Here is a 23,199-nt window from a genome sequence, read left to right as displayed (position 1 = left end):
ATATGAATTTAGGATGTTTTACCAGGTCTTATTTCTAGGCTAAATTCATAACAGATAGTAACTCGTTCCTACCTGTAGGAAATTATTCACGTTGGCTGATGTGTTGTTATGTTGATATGGTACTGTTGATGTAACTGTGTGTTTTTAGTGCAATCAACCTTAAATTTCATCATTCTTTTCCAAAGCCCTCTACAGCTTACGCTGTGAATGTTATCATCATAACTATAGGACACTCGACACTCAGGACATGAGGATTTAAATTAGATTTTATAAACCTTTGGATAGCATTGCCTTTTTCTCTTGTTCATGTCTAATTCAGTCTGGGCAGAATGCTGTTGTACAAAATAATAATTTGCAGAAAAAAAAATCATCATAGAATATCTCTGTTTCTGCAGTTTATGTATTCTTACCACGTAGGTTAATGGAGAAATGACATTTCCCGTTTCTAAGATCTTGCATACTGCCACATACACACAGTTCTTTCTGAAGGGCTGATTATGGCTAGTCTTTCACTTTCAATCACACAGATCAAAGCAAATATTATTATTCTTGGATGTTCGTAGGTAACTCTACATCATAAGATTTAAAGAGGAAAAGAAGATAGATATAAATGCTTTTCTGTACCTTATCTGATCATGAACATTTACAATATTGGTGCTATACAATTCATTTTTTTAATGTCTCTGTCATCTATAATTCTAAGAGTGAGGAATTTTACTCCAAGAATGATGGCACTGTCTAAATATCAAACCATTTCTCCTCGCTCCTCTGTGTCTTTCTGTAGATTTTCACATCACTGGCCACACAAAGGGAGAAAATCATAAAATGCTGTCTTGTCTCTCAGTTTCTTATTCTTTTAGGCATTTTATTTTAACCTTTACCATTGTTCTATACACCTGAGTCAGTTAATAATTAAACTGCACATTTTAGCCTCTGCAGTCTAAAGTTACTGGGTTTTTACTATCTATGTTGACCAGAGATCAAACTTCTGTGAATCACTCCACCTCCTCACTTCTCATCATATTCTCACTCTGTGTGTGTAAGATGTGGCCTTGAGTATGGAGCAGAAATTTATCTTTCTTTGATGATGTATCTTCTGTGATGGAACCAAAAAAGCTTTGGTGAAAACTTCAGTAGTCTCACAAGCAACCTTTAATTGCATTAACTGCGACTTTTTATTTTGGATGGCTGCCTGACAGATGGATGGAGTGATACTGCAGAACAGTGGTTCTGTCCTTTCCACTGGCAGAGCTTCCACAGAATGAATTGGTTTCTGTGGAGGACCTGAGTATGTTCACTGCCACAGAATTACTACCCCTTCTGTCTACTTAGAGCAGACTACTTTCTTTGAGTTACAGTCATCAGTTCTGATTTCTTTTCTGAACCCAGGTATGCTTTTGCAAGCAGTCTGTATGTGCTTCTTGCTGGCATAGCACTAGATGAAGAGAAATACCTGCAGCTGAACCCAGTAACACGTAGGCCAAGATATTTTCCTTGAGGATTATATCTGCAACTACAACTATAGAAATAGTGCCAAAGGCAGGAGTTTCCAAACCATCAGAAAGAAAAAGAGTTCAAAGTGGTATGTTATTGCTGCTTGATCGGTTGAATGCATTCACCTATAACAGAACAGAATTAGAAATTATTGCTACTTCCACTGTCACTGATAATGGCAACTAGATTTGGGAACCCTAGTGCCTTTTTCCACTTGTAGCTGACCTTGAGATCAAATCTTTTCTTCTTAGATACAGACCTTGCCATAAAATTCTAACCTAAATCACTCCCTATAAGATTACTGTTATGTGGGGTTTATAACTTGCTTTAGATGCCACCACTGCAGCTTCTCGCTGGTATGGACAGCAGTAGGCAGAGCTCCCAGTTAGATTCTTAATGAAGTTTATGTGTTACTTAAATTGCTCCATGTAATCCTCAGAGCTGCTGAGTTGTCTGGAACCCAGTTATTTTACCTCTGCTTTCCTATGTCTTCTTCAGTAGCATGAAAAATTGGCAGGAGGATCTCTGTTGATGAGTGGAGTTCAGGCTTCACAACTGGCGGCAGTTTATTTTCATGCAAGTGCCCTGAGGTCTGCAGCTGATGTCCCCTGTCTGTTAATGCCCAGCCCAGAATTAGATAGCTGTGGATTATGCTGAAAGTGTTTTCATTCATTCAGACTTTCACATTAATCAGTCAGGCCGAACATTAATTTTCTGTGATGGTTATAGCAGGCAAGTTTTCTAGGAGATGTGGGTCATTTGAATTAATTTTGATTACTCTGATTTTTTTTTTTTGATTTTTTTTTTCTTTTGTACTTATTGTACGGAAAATAGGTACAACTATTACAATTCAGTGACACAGAATAAAAGCTGCAGTTCTTCCACAGCACATCTCTGTAACCCATGATTTCTATCTTGTCATAGCAGATTTTCTTTCCTGCATTTTCTTTTTCTATGACTCTCAGGCATTAACTTATATATTACAACACGTCAGAGCCTTAAAAATAAATAAATAAATAAATAATACACCTTTAAGTTCATGTGCCATCCAGTACCAGAGCATGTTTTCTATCCCTTTTTTTCCACAAAAAAAAAAAAAAGTCTCATTGCAATTTGATATAGAAATAATAATAATGTTTCTCTAAATATAGAATTTTCTATATATCCTTTGAATCACTGAGTTTTTAAAGTAATTTAAAAGGCATGCGTATTTCTTCAGAATATTTGTCTATGATACCATACTACTAATTATTTTCAGCAGAGAATAGTGTGATTTTAGTTTTATCCATCTGTCTAAATGAAAAAAAATGTGCATTTAGTGTATTAAACGTTACCTCTTTCGTATTTAAAGACATGAAGTCCAAAAATAATTAATATTGCCTGATATATAATTGTAAATGAGAACAGATTTTAATTAAACTCTACTAGATTTGCTGCAGCAATCATGTGTTCCAGAATGACTTGAGAATATTGGCTTCCTGGTTGGATTTCAGCTCTAGAGCCCTGCATAAGTTCTTGCAAGCTCAAACACTGGTCCCATTATATGAGAATTTAAGACCCTGAAACTTTCTTGTTTATATATTCCCTATCATGAAAACTGGCTGTTTGTCAGCACAATCCCTACATAACAAGTTGTGAATATCTTGTGTATAAACACTGGGACAAGCTCCTTAGATTTTTTTAGCCCACCTGTTCACTGATTACTTGGGTTTATTTCCAGAAGACACCACTATTTGAGCTCTTACGACTCACTGACGATGACGGCTCTTTAAATCTGATCTGTTTTCTTTGCACTAAGACTAGACTAGCTAACATTAACATTTTCTTTCTGGAACAACAACAACAACAACAAAAATCTATCATTTCAAGGGCCTATATTTTATTTAGAAATAGTATGGTTTCCTATCAAATTGGGTGTTTTTTCTAAATTAGATGAGGTTGTCTGCCCTAAATCTGAAGGACTCCTAAATCTTCAAGGAACATTTTAAAAAATGTAAAGAATCTCCTATAATCATACGCAAACTAGGAAACCTGCTGCATCTGCAAGACAATAGTGTTACCTCTGTGCCATGCTGGGAGAGAGGGAGACACAAGGAAACACTAACAAGCTTGGAAGTTAAGTGTTTCTTGGTTTTGGAGCAAGGAGCTAGGAACCCTCTGATTCACAGCTTATGATGTTTTCTCATGGCTCCTTGGCCACAGACTACAAACTGTGAAAGCTCAGGCCATTTGGCATTATCCTGCATGTTTATTTTAGAATTTCACCAAAATACCTCTCCCATGACACATTGTGATATTGTCTAATCAGAACTTAAAATCCTGCTGGATAATTCTGTGTGAGATCATACTGAGAATTGTTACGAATCTAAGGCTGTTGTCAATAGACTAGCATTTGTTATAGGCAGCTTTGCACCTCTGTTGGAAAACACTTAAAGAGTCTACAAATCAAAGAAGTTAAAAACGTCAGTAATGGAGAAAATAACACATCACTCATAACTTCGACAATTGCTCTTCTCTCTCCATTTAAAATGTGTACTTTATTTCTTATCTGGATGTTTTTGGATTCTAAGTCAAGTCCATGATTCTTGTTATGCTCTTCTTCACTAGATTCAGGCCATTTAATCTATGATACTTCCTCTCTGTGGATGTACTTATGCACTGCAATCAAGTCACTTTCAATCATCTTTTCAAAAAGCTGAAGAAATTCATCCTTCACATTTCTCATGATCAGACTTTTTATCCAGTTTCCCAATAAGAGTTGTGACCTTCACATTCTTTCTACTTTTTAAAATCTTTTTAAAATAACATACACAAGAACTGTATGCAGCATTCATGCTATTCTTGCCAGAGAAGCAAAGTCACATGCTACTTCTGCTCTTCTGCTGTTGACTCTTTAGCATAGCATTGCACTTTCAGTTCATGGCCTATAGCTTATGACCCTAACTGCTTAGCAGGAAACTCTGCCTTGTAAGATATATTTCCTGATTCTGTATATATTTAGAAATAGTCTGAGTTCTTTTTCCTAGGATGTCAGATTTTTGCTTCTGTCTGTATAAAAATGTGATCTATGTGATTGTTTCCAGGTGACTAGGTGTTTTAGCACTTTCTGACCAACCTGTTGCATTAGTATTTATTATTATGATAATTTTGCCTACTTTATAGGTAGGAAATTTTACTTTCATATTTGTAAAAACAGCAACAGACCTTCGAGTGATTTTTTTGCATGTTTCCTTCATCAGACAAACACACAATCTTATCAAAGAATAAATCTGATTTTAGTTGAAAAGGCCTGTTTTCCAGATAACCATATGACTTCACATTCATTACATTCTATATCGTTTAAACCATCATTAATGCAAACTTTTATGAATTCTTCATTGTTTTATCTGGGTTTGATAAAAGGCAATTGGCTGATAGATTCTGCCTTCATCCCATTTGGCCTTTTTTGAGTAAGATGGGCATAGCATTAGCACTGTTCCAGTCTTATGGAATTTCCCCTGTGGTCTAAGATTTATTAAAAATGAATATCATTGAGCCAGAGATCTCATGATAAGTACAGTCTTCTTTCCTAGATTTTTATAGATGACTGTGGTGACCTCGTTCTTTTTTACTGAAGAGATTAATGAAATTCAGCGTGTTGTACTGATTGCTACGATGACCTTTGATGAGCTGTCTTGTCTTCCTAAAGAATGCATTAAGAGAGTGCATTTTTCAAAGTGAAATACTGGGGAAGTAGAGTAATATAAGAGGCTTTTACACATACGTATTTATCCAAAAACTTGAATATATTTCAGTGGATTCACAAAAATATATTTTTGAATGCAAGGTTTAAGAAGTGGCAATGAGTCTGGTAAGAGAAAGTCAATAGATCTGAATACATAGCAATAGTTAGGAGAAAATAATTTTGAACTGAGCACAAATTTTTACCAAGCTGAATTCTAAACTTTTGTTCATGGGGCATGCATTATTTTCTTAATTTCAACTGGAACCAAGACAAAAATGTTGAAAGCATCTGAGAGAGTATTTTACATTTTTTTCGACTTCCCAGAAACTAGAAAGCCCTACACAAAGAGCACTTCTGAGATTTTCTGAGGGTTTTCAGCTTGCCTCTTTTCCAGCTGTGTATCCTTTACCCTATCTCATATTTTTAGGAAGCTTGGGTGCTCTAGAAAAATCTCCAGTGCAAAAATTAGTAAAAGAGGGCAATGTAAGAAAACTTTCCAAATGAAAAACAGGGATACAGAACAAGATTTCAAAACCTGCCAGTGACTGTAGAACAGAAGCAGTGGGTGGAAATAATAGATGACACTGTGTTGGTTGAAATTATACATGAAGCAAAAAGCCTTCTTCATCTGGATAAATTACAGGTGGAGAACTGTCTTGCCTTAAGACTTCACCTACTGGTGAAGTACTTCACCTACTGGTGAAGTCTCTGGCCTGCCTCTTGCTAACCAGCAGGTTTCTAGTTTCAGAACAACTACATCACATACTGCCTCTTGTCTAATGGCCAATTTAGGAGATTTCGAAGGAGGCTACTGTATTGTGTGGAGTTTGTGAATTGGGGTCATAGAAGAGAGCTAGAGGTAGTGCGGGGGGATATCATGGGGGAGCATGAAAGCTGAACTGTTGTTACAGCAAGCAAAAAATGAGAGGAAGGAGGACATATATCCACAGGAGCTGAATGAACCAGGCTGAGTTAGTGTCACTGCAAAAAGAGCCATTTATTTATAACATATCTGTGACTGGCACAAGGTGCAAGGTCATTTTATCTTCATAGTTTTTGATACAGTACCATATACGGAGCAGCACTGATCCTCACCAAAATCTGCATGTGCTACTTTAATGAAAAAAGTACCTCACTCATATAAAGATGATATATTGGATACAAGTAAGAAGTCTGTAATTGATTTGATTCTTAATTACAGTTCACTGTCTGCTGACCCTATATATTTTCTGATGTATGCTGTAATTTCAATCCACGATCTAAAGCATTTGAGTCAATCACTTTTGGAAACAAGACACTCTTTTGATAGTGGAAACTGCATTAACTAAGCATTACAGTGCCCGTACTTACTTCAAGAGATGTTTTCAATTCATGTGAGAGTACTGTACTGTGACTTTCTATGTCCTATCACAAGAGGACAAGGATTTTCTGTAGAGTGACTACAATGTACATGTAATTTGCTATTAATTATGGAAAAGCTTTGTGATTTGACTTCTCCTGGTGCCTGATAAGCCAAAAAGGAAAAAAAAAAAAATTGTTCAACTGTATTACATTTCCTTTCAATGTTGTACTTAGACCACTCACTAGAAGACGAGCCTAGTGACATGCTATAGTTAATAAGTTTTCCATGCTGTCAAAAGTAATAATATTAATGTGCCATTCAGTTAAATTAATTTTGTTTTGCGCACTGGCCTGCATAAACGTGAGTGACATTTAGAAATATGATCAGACGAGAGCTGAGGAGAAGCGAAGTGGCAAAATAGAGCAAGATGCAATCATTAAAGCAGAGCAGCCAGCTGCAAGCCTTTGTGGGTAGGCAAAGAGCTACTGAAAACCAGTCTGATTTTTGGTTGCATATGTTTTTTTTAATTCATTCCTCTCTTTCTCATTTACTTAAGTTTTCTTGTTTTGGATTGTTGGTGTTTGTTTTTTTTTTTTTTTTGTCTTCTTTAATTAAGAACTCGGTATGATTGGTAGCATCATCTCTCATTTGGAAATGAAAGGGTGCATTTCTTCTAATCTTTGATTTCAAGTGCCTTCAGCCACAGCTTTTCTAATTTTGGAAGAGGCAGCTGATTGTAATGCTTTTAAACTGATGACCATGAAGTGTCATTTTCTACTAATAATAACAGTGTTTTCTCCCTCAATTTTTCTGTTTTTTAGAGAACAGCAGTAGAAGTGCTTTCTCTAAACAGTTAAAAATGAAATGAAGAGGACTAAAAGAGGGAACCTGACAGAACCTGACTTGTTAATATTTTAATAACATTGGCTAGTTCAAATTGTTGCCCAACTTGCTTACAAGTCTGATTTACCATTGTATTGGAGACTGTTACATTATTAGGGCAGTTAAAAGAAATGCAGTCTACCACATATATATATTACAATTAGAAGGCAGAGATTTGTGAAGAATTCTATGTCAAGTGATGTTCAGAGAAAAAATAAAGTAGATTTTATTTCCATAGGAAGATCTTGTCAGGCCTTGTTCCCTTTAAGCAAAGGTAAAAAGTAGAGCTGGCATACAGTAGTTGTATGACAAAGGAGTCAGAGAGTAGAACTATAGTAGGGAAAGCAATAGAAAGGAATTTGTAATTAAAGCTGTTTCTTTTGGCTCTTCCTCTCACCTACTTTATACCATGACTATATCCCTACAGATACCACCTCCTGATACCTTTAATAAATGCCCTTCATTTGAAAGATTGTTCCCTGTCTGCTCTAAAACTCCCTTTTAAAACTTACCTCCTGGACCTTTGCTTCTATTTCTGTTCTCTGTTCACCTAGCATCAGCCTCCTTTCCATCTTTCCTTTAGACTGTTGTCACTGTTAATCCCTTTTTTACAGCATCCGAAACAAGCCCTTTGGATCTGTGCCTCAAGAACCCTCTGTTTCTTTTGAGATCTCCTGCTGTAACCTATTTCACTTAGCTTTGGTTCTTAATTTACTTGTTATATGGCTTGTAACTGAATACTTTACATTAACATGAGCTTCGTTTTATGGCCAAGTTTTCACATTTGAAGAGGGTATTACCTACAAAAGCACTTCTGAAATAATGCTAGTAAAAGCAAACAAGAGAGACCTTTGATCACAAACACTGTACATCCATTTTGGATGAAAAGTGGGTTATTCTTGTGAATAAAGGCTGATCCTTGAATAAGGAAGCATGTGGTAGGACACTTGTCTGTTCATATTTGTACTGTTTTAAAACGTTTTCTTCAAAAGTGCAGTAGGTACAGTCTTGAAGAAGTTTCTTCCTTATCTCCAGAGGCATTTAGCACTTGTTTGTTTTCAGCTGTATAACAGTGTGGCTGCTCCATTCATGGGAATGAAATCTTTTTAGACTGAGACGAAATTATTCTGCTTGTCAGATTAATGGTTTCGTTGTTAAAACCCTAAGTTTGTATTGACTGGGTTTATAGTTAACGTTTCACATGTCTGAAATACCTGCTTCTGTAACCAGCATTTTGCTTGAAAAGGCTAGGGAGAATTCTGCCTTTCCTCTTCACTCTCAGCACTTTATCACCAAAGTAGTTCATAGACTTTGGGGTTCAGTGTTACATGATGTACATACATATTCATGTAAGAATCTCCGAAAGTGCTGTAGTAATGGGCTGACACATAAGCTCCAGCTTTTCTTTCTCTTTCCAGTTCTCCTTTTTCTTTCCCTGATGTATCACCTATTTCTAGCTTATTTATGCAAAGTGAATTTTATATCCTTCTTGTTCACTTCCCACTCCTTTGTCTAATTGTGGTAGAACTATCTTCATATTGTGGAGTCATCTGTTTGCAAGTGTTAGTGAAAAATATTTTCTTTCCTGCTTTTACCTCTTGCAGGCTTGAAATATTCTTTGTTGTTTAACAGTATATTTATCAAAAATGCAATGCCTTCAAAGCTAGTAATGTTGAAGATAGCTGTTATGATAATAAAATTTCAGGCTTAGAGAAAGAGGGGAAGCCCCAAAAAAACACAGTATTTCATTTTCATTTTCCAGTATGATCCTTATTTAACCTGAAGGAGGAGTATTTTCCTAATTCTAGATCCCAGTTATGTATTTTGGTTGCTAATTCCACCCAGTTCCTGCAGTAGCAATTGCAATTGTGGCCAGTCCATGTCATCCATTTCTGCATCTGTATGATTCTGATGCTAATATTAGTATGACTCTTTTGTGGCTAAATGCATTCATGGTTTATGTGCCAAAACAAGGAATTTGTTGGATTTGAGATCTCTTATATGTAGACAGAATAAGAATGGCTTCAAAACTGTCCAAAACCCATGGATATGGGAACTACAATTAGAGTTCCTGTCATTACTATTTACCTGGGTTTCCTGAATTTGAAAAAAAATAAAATAATTTAAAAAAAAAACAAAACAAAACAAAAAAAAAAAAACAGCTCATTTATAACACACCTTGGTACTGTCCCAATTTTCTCCACGGAGTTTTAAAATATTTTGGTTGGTGCACCAAAGCCCCATCCAGCCTGGCCGTGAACACCTTCAGGGATGGGGCACCCACAGCTTCCCTGGGCAACCTGTTCCAGTGTCTCACTGCCCTCTGAATAATTTCTTTCTTTCTTACACCTAATCTAAATGTACCTGTCTTAAGTTTAAAGCCACTACTCCACGTCCTATCACTGCACTCCCTGATAAAGTGTCCCTCCCCAGCTTTCCTGTGGGCCCCCTTTAGGTACTGGGAAGTTGCTGTAAGGTCTCCCCGGAGCCTTCTCTTCTCCAAACCCAACTCCCTTGCCCTGTCTTCATAGGAGAGGTGCTCCAGCTCCTTGATCATCTATTATCAATACTATTAGCTTATATTTCAAATATGGATTGCTGGTGGAAGATTGTATTTTGGGTCTTCACCCACAAACAACATCCTATTTTGTTTCTTTTAGTCTCATGCAAATATCTACAATCAAAACTGGGTATTGAATTTGAAAACCCACTGCACTGTGTTTATATCTTTCTTGTACTGACAATCTTGGAGTCTTAGATCCAATTAGGGAAAAAAAAAAAAAAAAAAGAAAAAAAAAAGTATTGTGCTGTGGCTTGTTGTTTTGGTATTGCTTTACCAAGAGAGCTGCAATCATCAACTTTCTTGTAATATCTTACACAAAACATGGAGAATGCTTGTATTAAGAAGATAGATATCACTGTTAGAGATTCTGCAGTGTGAATGAGAGTAATCTGCATAAATAGCATTTTTCTCTGTAGCTTATTAGGAAAGTGGGCTGTCAAGGTAAAAATGACTACTGACAAATACAAGAAAAAACATGAGACAGGCAGGAGAGGCTTACAGTCTTCTCTAGAAAGATCAGGTTCTCAATGGGACCTCAAATAGCCTTTTCTAAGCTGAAGAAGTGTTACCAGTGCTATGTCATTTATGTTCTGCTCCATTGCATCCTCTTTAAATGTAATGAAGTTATGAAGTTGCTTAGATGGAGAGAGTCTTTTGATTGGTGTTTAGGTGTTATACATGAATAGGTTAATATCTGTGAACCTCCCAGTTGGAACTTTCTAACACTAACTTACAGTTTTCATCAGAGATCAAAGTAATTTACTAACATAAATTATTTATACATAGGGCTGAAAGAAATTCATAATAACAATAAGGCACCTTCATGAGATAATCACCATACCAGAAGCACTCATCTGTACCTCATAGCCCTGCAGGGGTTTGTAATTATCTCCTGCAAACCACACCTCTAGTGATTGTTTTCTATTGCTTCATTGCAGTGCTGCCACTTCCAGTATTTTGCCTGACAAATATTTTTAAAATAAAAAAAAAAAAATACAAAGCAGCTTAGGAATAGAAAACTCTTGGCAGCAATGCAAAGAGGTAACATTAAAGTACAAGAAATATTCAAGAAAACTAGTTGTTACAGATTTTAATGAGAGCAAAAAAGTTCTACATGTGATTATGTAGGGATTTAAACAGGTATCTCTGCTTTTTCTTCAAGTTATTCACTGAAATGAGCCCATCATCTGCTGTCATTTCCCATGGCTTGCTGGTGATCTACGGAAAACTGGCTGTTTACATGGTCCTGTCTTCTTCTCCATGTTTCCTGCAGCTAAAATTACATTAGATGAGGATAAAAATGCATTGAATGCTCTCATAAAATTAATCTTCTGTGTAAACAATTGCAGTATTTGCACAGAAGCATAACATGGTTACAGATGGAGAAAGGCTGGTGAGAGGTGATGGTCTCTGTGGCAATAACTGTTTGTAAAATACCTTCTCCAGCTTCTGCTAAGGCACTCTGGTATTCTAGCACAATTTTATTGAGACACTTCAGTCTCAGTACAAACCTTAAAAAAAAACAAACAAACAAACAAACAAAAAAACAGTAAGAACAATCAAGGAACCAATTGGCAATATGTCATTAATTCAAAAATTCCTTCCAAAATAGATGTTTAGATATTCTGTCAGTGAGGTACATTTCTGAGGAATACAAGTTCCTGTACTGCTACAACAGACATACTGCATAGTCAATCTAGGGATGAGGGCAGAGCCCTTGAATGTTGGTTGATACTTGAGTACAAAAGCATCTGAGATGGGGGACCATGAAAAGCTTTCAAATATCCCGTTTCAGTCTTACTCAGCCCATGAGTCAGCCAGGCTAATTTAAACCAAGTCTACCATGTAATAGAACAGCAACAGCAAGGAACACCACGCGGCTGGGTGAGCTGTGATCATGATAACATGAATCAATAAGCAATTGATTTCTTCCATTCTGAGCAAGCTGCAAGTGATAGATCAACTTCACCATTAGCCCAGCCAACACACACTTCCCAAACCGAATGTCAGGGTAGCAGAAACATGCTTTGCTATCACCATGTCATTGCACACTCAGAGTCAAAAGTGAACTATGCTGAAATATGTATTTCCATGATCAGAATCTTTATAAAAGCCTATGCAGACAAAGAAGAATAGTGAGTCCTTTCTTAAAAATTCAGTTCATGCAGTGAAAGCCATCTTAGGTTATTTTAGATATGAGTTAAAAATGTAAATTTTGTGGTATCAGGATGTCTTCCTCTGAACAAAGTCATAACATCATTATGGCCCTCCTGGGTCAGATCAAGGTCTTTAAGATACCCTTTCCCAATATCCCCATTCCAGCCTGAAGAGTTGTAATCTCCTTAACTCTTCCTAATGCAGAAGCTGTATCATATTTTTCATCATTCTTGCTGCTTTTCTGGGAATATTTCCGAGTTCTACTATATCCTTTTTGAGGTGGAAGGATAGCATAACCACACCAGTCTTCAAGATACGAGCATGTGTGCATATCTTATACATGATACATACATTTAACATTATAAGCTTTTGTTTTGTTTCATTTTGTTCCACCTGATTGTTTCCTAATTATACACAACTTCTGTGTTTGTTCTATATGTTTTCTGGCCATGGTGAGCACACAGCTGATGGTTTTCAGGGATCTATCTATTACAATCCCAAGGTCTCTTTCCTGACTTGTAATAATCCATTCAGAGTCTATCACTTTATAGGTGTTGCATTATTATTGAAGTTTCCAAGTTTTTGCACATTAAAAGGATCCATAACTACATGATGCTGAGTAATTTTTAATATATAAGGTTCAAGTCCTTGAGCAAGAAAAACACAAGCAGATTCTTGTGTCCCCAAGAAACTCTTCTGAGACAGACCTACACACCTTTTGATGGGGGAAGATGTAAACTTTGAAGTATTGCTGAGTATCTGGAATGAATCCTTCAGATGGATATATTGCAGATGCTTATCCAAGCCTGGATAAAAAAAGTGTTTGTGTCTAAGAGCTATTGTGAGAAGAATATAAGGAAACCACAAAAGTAGAATAGATGCTTGTTATTCGGTAGGAATTTCATTTTCAAAAATGCTTGTGCACACAGATATTTAGATACGTTGCATAAAATTCAGCAAGTAAAACCTAGTTTAACACAGCATAGGCACTTTACTCTCAGTAGGAAGTACTTGTAAAAACAGTTATTGAGCATTTGTATAGCTAGACCTCTATATCTAACTGTTACCAGTGCTGAAAATTTGGCTTGGTGGTTAAAGCTCAGATTCTCATAAATGACATTTTGGTGCATTTTCCATGGTAAAATCCTTAGGATGTGGTCTGTCTTTCCTTTGTGACATTCCAACTACAACTGTGGACCCATGAGCAGTTACTTTCAGTAGTTTTCCCACAGCTTTTTTGGTAAGGTTCTGCGTTTGTATCTTTCCTCTTGACTCTTTGAACCTGGTAAATTGCCGTGTCCTTCCTATATTTGTGGTATGGGGAAAAGGTGCATAATTTTTGCCAGAATTATCCAATGTCTTAACCAAAAGCCTGGATACACATCCAACACTTCTCAGCAATCAACCTTCCAATTTATCCTAACAAAACACTGGAGTCGAAGGGACTGATAAAAATGTACTTCACTGCCAGAATAAACTGTGGAAAACAGATATGTGCCATAAGGCCTTTGAAAGAGAAATAGTGCTGTCTAAAATGCCTATTGGACTGTTTAGTATAACATGATTCTTCTTGTTTTAAAGGAAACCTACTTACTCACCTAGAGATACCATTGTACCTGAAAGGAAGGAGGAAAGCAGCTCAGATCATCCTAAAGATCATTTCTAAGCAGTAGTCTGGTCTTTTATCTCCTATATCTGCAAGTTTAAATATATTATTCCTACCTTTAAAACGAAGTTCCTGTAATCCTGCCCATAATTCAGCCTCTCCCTCTTTGCCAGGACTGTTAGAAAAGTACTAAACAATGAGTGGCAAAAGGTTGTGTTTGGCAGGATCCCAGATGATAGTCTGCAAAGGCTGAAGGCAAAACTTCCAACCACTCCCGATGTGAAGAGGGATGCACTCCCTGCCTATCTGCCTTCCTGGTTTGCCTGTCTGATAGGAGACAGGCCTTTCTTATATTTATTGTTTTGTGCTTTGTGTTTTATCTACATTTTGCTTTTGTGACAAATCATGATGAGAAAGAACCAACATTACTCTTTTGCAGAAAACACCAGTGGTTGCATATGTGTGTTAATTGATTTCCAGTGAAACACAAACTGGAAAAAAATAATGACTTGTTTAATATTACAGAGCAAACAGTCTGGAATCCTGATTGTCCAAGGTGAAGTGGGGGGCAGTGCAGCTTGCTTTGCTGCCAGCACATCTTGTCATTTGGGTCCATCCAGGACAGTTGCTGTGAACTCCACTTGTTACAACAGACTTCATGTTACCAAGGATTTAACTTGTGGCAGACACGTTGTTAATTTGAATGGTTTGTTTTGCAACAGGAGATTGAAATGTAATCCTGTTTTTTCAAAATCATACTTTTAAAAGGTTCAAAATGATTTTTTAAAAAAATAACACAATGACTTGTTTGCTTTCACAGCAAGAAAAGCTGGGTGATATCTGCTTCTCCCTTCGCTATGTGCCTACTGCTGGCAAGCTGACTGTTGTCATTCTGGAGGCAAAGAACCTGAAGAAGATGGATGTTGGTGGACTGTCAGGTATGTGCATGAAAATCTGCTTGTAGACTTTGCGGGCTTGTAAGGCAGAAAAACAATTCATTTTCCATTGGAGATCTCGTGGTTGAGAGGGTAAGGGCTCTTGTTCACTGTCTGAAAAATGCATTTTGTGTTTTCTGAAACTTAAGGCATGACTGGGTATAACAGAACTCATTCTAGATTTAAAAAAAAGGAAATTCACTATACATCGCATTCCAGTCCAAGACAAGGTCTGAAGAGTTAAGCAGTCAGATAGCGCTCTCTGTACTTTCCTCCTCTCCTGTTGCCTGGAGATAAATATGGACTATTCAGGCAAGAGAAAAAGAAATCTGACTACAATTCCTATTGTCTGTTTAATCTCACAAAATGTGAACATTTCCCTACAATGTTACTGATAATACATAATAGAGGAACTCATCACAGGTCACTGTGCTGACTACTGTCTGAGGTGCTAGGGTAATTGTTTCTGCATTTGAAGGACTCAGGTGTGATTGCTCCCATGCACAGATTTGGGACTGTTCTGCATTTACATGTACACCAGCAATCAAAATGACAGTCTTGCACTTGTGGGAGTCAATGAGGTTGATACCTACAAATAGTCCTCATAGTAAGGCTAAGCACGCAGTGAGTGAGGTGATATATGCCATCTCTAAGGGAGGGCACAGTCAGCACGTGTGACACTAGGGCTGTGTCCTGGGGACCTGGCAGAGCTCCACATAGGCTTCTGTTCTCTGCTGTGTCTGGAATTCTCGGACACAAATTACTTTCTGAATTGCCAATTAGCTAAGACCAAATTAAATAACAAGAAGATGCTTCATAAGGAAAGGTCTTTGCAGGAGAAGTTTATTTTATATACCTTCTCTTAAAAACCACTGAACACTTTGACAGCTGTCACTAACACACATATGATATAATTGCTCATTTTGAATAAACAAGAAATAAACAAAATGATACAAGCAAGAGTGATATACAAAGTACACATCAGAATGGGGGCATGCTCGGAGTAAGCCTGGAGGTTTTGTTTACCACTTCTGATGAACAATAACAGGAGAGCCTTCATAAAGAGAAAGGAAACAACATCTCATACCAGTAGCCAGTTATCATTATTTATTTTACTTGCTTCTAAAGTCTTCCACTGTACAACAGCAGATATCATAAAACAGAAGACATCAAAATGTTGTTGTGGTTGTTACCTGAATCAAGTCTAACTTCTTGAACACCCATTGTAAAATGTGAACACAACACTAATTGTTTCGTCAACACCTGTACTGAACCAATTGCAAATTACAGTTCTTAAGAACATTTCCTTCATAATTGTTTCCTAAAGAAAAATTACATTCTCTTAGTGAGGAAGTGTGATACTTTGTGACTTAAGTAGAGGTCTAAGAGCCAGAATGTCTATATTCTTTCTCAAATTTTGAAAGACATGATGGATAATGGCTACAAAACCCGTAAGAGAAAGTGGCAGGAGAAGTACCAATGAACTGAAGATCTTCTATCAACTTGAAATGAAAAATACAATGCATTGTTGGAAATGAATGTGCTTACTCTCCTTTATGTGATGAAGTGCCAGAACAGAGTAAAGGACATTCAAATGTATTTCTAGGGGATGACAGGTTTTGTTCTTCTTTTTTAGGGTCATACCAAACTAGAAACATCTTGTACTCTCTGAGACAAACAAACCCAATGGGATACCATGGTTGTAGTAGGAATTCAAAAGTCCCTGACAGTGATAAATGGCAGTTAGTGTGGTACACCTGAGGCAGTAATTATAGATGAAATAACATTGGTTTAAAGTGGATACAGTATCTTTCATTAGGGAATTTATCTTTTGAATAAATTATGCAGAAATAACTTGAAATCCAGCTGAGCTTCTGTTATTATTCACACTAACTAATACCTAATCTCAGAGTAAGGTACTGTTAAGTGGTAGTGAAGGTGGCAGGATTTTATCTCAATTAGGGAACACTTTCCCCACTAGTTCGTTATTTTCTCTAGACACTAAAATTGCTTTTCACTTCGCAGAACTGAAAGTTTTGCATTGCAGTGGAGGTGGGAAAACACTAACAATCAAATGTTATCTCAGACTGACTGCTACCTATATATTCAACAGCACTTACTGTCACCAAGGGGAGACCATTAGCAAGAGGTGAAAATTATGTAGGTGTCACAGATGAGAAAAAAAAATCTTAGACATTTGTCAAAAATTGCTGAGAAGTATCTAGTTTTTGAGTTTAGCATCTTTTATGTTATTCTATCCTATATTGGAGAAGATGCTGGAAAAGGAGAAGATGGACACTTGAAAATGGCTCCTCTTTCTCCTCCATCTAGCCTTTCTGTCTCTCAGTGGAGTTTATCTGTATTGCACAAAGGAGAAACAAGGCTCTGGCTCCTGCAGGAGGTCTGACAGCACTGCCAAGCATTCACAGCAAACAGCAGGCAACTCTGCAGTCTCCTTCTGGCTGCTGCCCTGCATGTTTTAAGTATAACTGCTTCCAGTAAATATCTGCTATACCTTTGCTCCTCAGTGATGTGGAAAGCTTTAGCAATTATGCATCTGTTGTCCCAATACAAAGACCAAGTCAGTCACTGTGGTTCAGTAGTCTTCTGAACTTCTTGTTAATAATAATTTATTAAAAATTGGAATGCATCCATAATTGTGGTCAATCATACTTTAAAACATTATTGGTTTTCAACATGTATATTTATGCTGTGCAGAAACAGAGCCCAGTTGAGAAAGCATGTATCAAAAGCAAGAGAACAATCAAAGTAGTTTTAAAATACCATCTTTCCTAGCATGGCTACAGTTGTTCTACTGGTGAAACCCTAATCCAGCTAGTCAGCCTATGTGTCCCATTTAATGGTTATGACAGTTGAAAAAGAAAAAAGAAAAAAAAAAAAAAAGTCTTTATCTCCCACATTTTGAGTGTTTCCATAAATTTTATTAACAGTCAAAAGCCTAGCATAAATTACTTCAGACAGATAATAAAAGACAACAAACTAATCATCAAATTCATTAGACTCCTTGTAGCAAAACCAGATCACCCATCTGAGCAATAAACTCCCAGGTCTTAAACTTAATTGCAACATCAGGCTGTGACTAAAGCAAACCTTGGCTCAAACACTGGAACTGTTCAGCCTGAGCTCATCAAGTCGCCACAACAAGTGGAAATTATTACTTCTGGTGAGGAAGGGCCTCTGGCAAACAATTATGCATGTTTTAAAATGGAATTTTAATTATTTAAATTATATTCAAATGCATTTTTAATGAAACTGACATCTGGCAGGTGATATGTAGGAATGTTAGCTATGAAGAAATTATTTCTATTTGTTGGAATTAGGTAAACCGGGGTTACATGGCTTTATAGGCATATTTCACCCAAAAGTTCTAAGAGGCTTAGAAGCTTATGTCTTACTGAAAATCAAGGGAACTTAGACTCCCAACTCACTGTATTTTTTTAATTGTCTTTAGAGGACTTACAAAACTGGAAGATTTCAAAACCAGCTTGCCATTTAATCTCTCCAAACAGCTGATAAAGACACAGTCCAATTCCTTGATAAGGGCACAGTGCAGCTCAGCAATGCATTTCAGTTTACAAGGGTTGTCTGTGAATTACAGTATGTTATTCAGGTTTACAATCCCTTCTGCTCCAGAAAGAGAGCAGAAATTATATTTATATTATTATACCTTGTGAGATATACAATTATAACTTGCGAGGTATTCATTTAAATCAGAATGGTAGTCATTTCAGTTACTGATTTAAATGAGCATGAAACTTTTATCTACATTCATTTTAATCTTGTGTTGTATTTGTATTTTTTAGTTGTTTTATAAAGAAAAAGAAATTGTAGCTTAACCCTTAGCAGGTCTGACAGCAGATTAATGCATACTGTAAAATAAATACAGTGTTTTTTTATTTTATAGGAAGAGTCCCAATATTAACACATGTTTATATAGCCAATTCTATAGATATCAATGTATTTAGTTGTAGCCTGCATTTATATTCATTTTTGATCCTAATATGAAATAAAAGCTTTAATTTCAATTTTCCAGCAGCTTTCCCTGCTTTGAATGAGAAATTGAAATATGTTAGTTAAGACGAGCTGGCACCTGAACAAACTGTTGTTATGAGTGTTTCGCTACCCAAGGCTTAAATGCCTTTTCTTAAGAAGTTCAGTGTCTATATGTATTACTGACAAAATATTGTTCCATTTCTAAAAAGTTTCATCTCTTAGTAGCTGATAATAAGTGCAAGCTTTAACATAGCTTATTGTCTTTTTAAGATTAATTTCAGCAAGATTTATTTCTTCTAAAAAAAAAAAAAAAAGAAGAAGACACTGCGTTTTTGTTTTATGTGTTGTTTTAGTATGCTTAGCTTTTAGTCAATCTAGTTACTAGGAATGTATCCTAGGAGGAAGCTTTTTCTTCCTTTTATCTCTTTCGTGCTGCTGCCTCTCAACATGCCTGAGGTCAGACTCAGGTTACCAATGGGGAGGTGGGGACCTAACTGGCATGGGCTCAGCTCCTGCTTAGGCACTGTGGGTTATAGGAATTATTCAGATTATAGAAAACCCTAAACTGTATCCATTTGTGCCAAATTAATGCTTAGGAAGAAATGCAAAGACTGATTGGATCCCTGTGATCTTCCTTCTGCAGGAAGCTGCAGATACAGACACAGAAGAGAAAGCAGCCCATAATCCAGCCCATGATGTGTGAAAGCTAATCTCAATATTTATGAGTTATAAATAGAAAATACATAGCACTTCTTTGTATCTGTCAAGCAAATACTATAAATCTGAACTATCTCCAGGGACCAAATTATAAAAAAGATTATAAACAATTTGTAAAATAAAAAATTGTTTAGAGACAGTTTCTTTGAAGACAGAATGAAGGCTCATGAATTATGCAGTCAGAGCATTCACTTTAATAACTTCATTAAAACATAAGAAACATTAAAAGCTATCTAACATGAATGTAATAATATGTGAAGAGAAATACACTTTTAGTGCCATGGCCTTGCTATAATCCATATTGTAAGCATAACTCCATGAATATTAAGGGAAAGGAAAACAGCCTTACTAAATGACAAAATTAAAACAAAAACACAACAGCTGCATTTACATATAGCCTTATCCAAAAGAATGCAACAGAGATCAGTACCAACAAATATTTTAAGATCTCTACTTTCAGTGAGTATTTCTACAGTATCTAATATTTCGATATCTCTACTGTAGTACACTGGCAGGCAGAACTTCCAACAGTAGATGGCTGCAACAATACATCTCTCTAACACTTGCAAAACAGCCTCGCTGCACAGTAAATTCACTTCGGGCTCCGACAGTGGTGATGGGATCAGTCACCAAATCTCTGTCATATAAAAATCCTTCTCTCCTGCACAGAACATTTCTGCCAGTGACATCTTCCCTAGGACTAGGGAGTGATGGGGGCAGGAGGGGTTGTCCGAAATGGTCCTCTTTCAATGGCTAAAAATGGTCTAAGCTTTCTTCTAATCACTACTCAAACCTTCAACATTAAATTGTGTGAAGTAATGAGCCTGATGAAGGTAATTCCAAAATCAAAACACAGTAAAAATTGCAACATATTCATCATAGAAACCATATTAATGGATACATGAACTCTGATATTTTAGGGCATTTTGGAGGTTCTTATGAGGAGGCTGCTAGCTAATTGTCCATTTTGGAGCAAGTACATTTCCACTAAATTTCCACTGAATCATTTGCCACAGGCTATTTCACACAACAATATATTGTATTAGATGAACCATCAAATGCAGCAGCTCCTACAAAGAAGCAAAGTCAAATTGTTCTGCTCTTTTTTTCCCTCTTACGCTTCAAATGAGGAAAAAGAGATTGTGCTATCTGATTACCAGTGAAGCTGGACAAAACCTGTAGGCATTGCTCTGAAATACCTTAGTAACCCTAGGACAAACATTGTGCCACAAAAGCTCCTGGGCTCAGGAGGTGTTTGAACAACTTCTTGATTTGAGAAAGGAAAGAAAGCTTATTGTACGTGTACATTTCCTTAATCATACATGCTGACCAAAGGTACAGGAGATCAGGACCCAGCTGTATGGACTCGGCCAGCAGTCAGAATTTTCTAGCATTGCTGTTGATTTCCTCCATCCTTCACCAAAAAAGAGAACCTGGAAACTTCTCATTCTTTTATTTGCATATTCACATCTAAATATTGCATTTTGTGTGTGTGTGTGCTTCTTTCTGATTAAATTATAGTATGTTTTTATTTAGTTATGCATTCCCAGAGCAAGTGTGAAGATGTGTGTGTTAATTACTTATATGAAAATAAGATGGTTAATACTTAGGTTTTCAAGCTCTACTAAAATTTCATAGCAATGTGAGTGGCTGTAAAATAGATGTAGAAATACTGTAGATAGATTCAGGCATCCTTAGGGAAATTAGTCAGTTCTCTTACGAGCAAGTTTAATTTATTTTTACTCTCTGAAAATGACAGTCTATTTCTTTCTTATTTTTTTTTAATGGGTTGGAAGAAAAAATTAAAATATGGTCCCAAAAAGAAAACGTCATTTTTTCATCTCTATAAATACAGTTTAGATGGGTACTTAAATGATCACAGAAAGTGAAAAAAGTATAATCAAGGGTATTTCCTCTTCAGGACTACGTAAAGACATACACATTTTTAAGACAGCATAAGCATTATATTAGCACTGTTATGCAGCTGGAGTTTGATGAAGTTTATAGGACTTTCTGAAGAAACAAAAACAACTTTTAAATAAAATTTATATGTTACTTTAAATCACTCATGCATTTTTTCTTTGTTTAATCCCATGTGGGCAAGAAAGACAACTATTTTCTGCTAGGCCTTTATGCGGTTACTTCTTATAGGCCTCCTGACTCCATTTCCAAAGTGTAGCCACTTCGTGCATCTCAACAGAAAGAAACATTTCACAAATGAGACCCTTGATCCCAATCCTGAATTATGCCTGAAGCGAGCAGGTGCCATATATTGAAAAGGGAACTGCATGTCTCCATTGTGCTGAAAATACCTCTGTGAAAGTGGAGAAACTGTGTACTTTTAGTGTAATGAGAGAGAGGAAATAAGGTGGTCTGGCTTCTCTGTCAGTATCCTTATTTTACATACATGTTTTATCTGTGCTAGTTGTTCAAAGATGCTCACACATTTGGCAACCGCTGGCAGCTAGAAGATTCCAACGAAAATGGTAGAGAAGCTTTCCCATTGCCAGTTCCAAAATTCACTTTCCAAAACCTTCCTACTGAAGGCAGAAGTCAAGTCCTGCCTTCTTCTTTTGATGCAATCCCCTCAAAAGTTCCCATTATCCTTCTCTAAGTAACAGGAGATAAATATAACCTTGTTGCTGACTGAGATTAACATGCCAGCATTCAGTTATTCTCATCATGCCTTTCATGCATCTCAGGAGGATTCACAGATCTCAGATCACAGATCTCAGAAGGATTCTCTTTCCAAATATTTTATCCCTCACTTTTGTTCTGTGATCCTATTGATGAGGTAGAAAAAACAGCATTTGGGCCTCATTCCAACCTGCCAGCATAGTCCCCGCTGTCTTAGAGCCACCTTACACTAGTTGTGTCAGTCACAGTGTTTTGATTAACTGCAAATTACCTGCCGACACAGTGGAAAACTGAAGCCTAGAAATGCCACTTTTCCTCCTTGCAAAGATGTTCCTATATGACGAAGGTGGGGATTTACTTGGGTTTAATTCCTAGGTACCCTTTCTTGTGCTTTTATTTATTAGCTGCTGAAGTCAACACTGCAGGTTTTTGTATCTTCTGTGTCATGAGGAAGACATCTTTACATCTTCTTTGGAAAAAAAAAATGAACTGAGCTCTTCAGGCATATTATTGTAAAGCACATTTATCACTGAATTTCAAATATATTGAAGGGAAAGACATGGCTGGATATGAGTGAGGTATCTACACAAGCAACACCTCTATTTACATACTTAGTTTTTTTAGGACAGCTAAGATGGTGATTGTTTTGCAAAGCTAAAGGTAAGAGGAGTCTAAGGAATCTCCCCTAACAATGTGATTGTTTTTAAACTGAAAGCTGTGTTTGTTATTTATTATACAAGTGTTGTTGATAAGATGGTGCCAGATATGTTTCAACTGATGCATGTCAGCAATAGCAAAACTGGCAATATGGAGGGAACATCTCTTGACATTTTATAGGTGTTAGTCCAGGGATTGTAGTCCTTAGTAGGAAATTAAGATTTTATTCCATTTAAGATTTTATTCCATTTTTGTTTATTATGCTGCCTTTTTTATGTCTTGTTGAAGAATAAGGATATTGTTCATTCCCTATTTGATTTTTTTGTTGTTGTTGTTTATGCTGAACTGTGTTCATATTTACAAAAAGCAATATTTTTTTGCTCCCTTTAAATCACAATCATTCGTATGCAGGTTTTTATTTGGCATCTTATCACATTAGATAGTAAAGTAATAAATGAAAAGTAAAATATA

The 23,199-nt window shown here is 36.5% G+C and overlaps 1 protein-coding gene across 6 annotated transcripts in view; it reads left to right on the top strand.

The window, feature by feature from the left end:
• The window catches only part of SYT1 (synaptotagmin 1), a 360,501-nt gene that overhangs the window by 290,054 nt on the left and 47,248 nt on the right, over positions 1 to 23,199 (top strand). For all 6 annotated transcript variants that reach the window (XM_084528065.1, XM_084528067.1, XM_084528062.1 and 3 more), the window contains one exon: positions 14,589 to 14,706. In XM_084528065.1, the coding sequence (XP_084384191.1) occupies positions 14,589 to 14,706 (118 nt within the window). The remainder of the gene's footprint in view (positions 1 to 14,588; positions 14,707 to 23,199) is intronic.

The sequence above is a fragment of the Aythya ferina genome (genome assembly GCF_964211825.1).
Source record: "Aythya ferina genome assembly, chromosome: 1".
NCBI lineage: Eukaryota > Metazoa > Chordata > Aves > Anseriformes > Anatidae > Aythya > Aythya ferina.
Note: the sequence above shows the minus strand (reverse complement) of the source record. Positions and strands in the feature narration are given on the sequence as shown.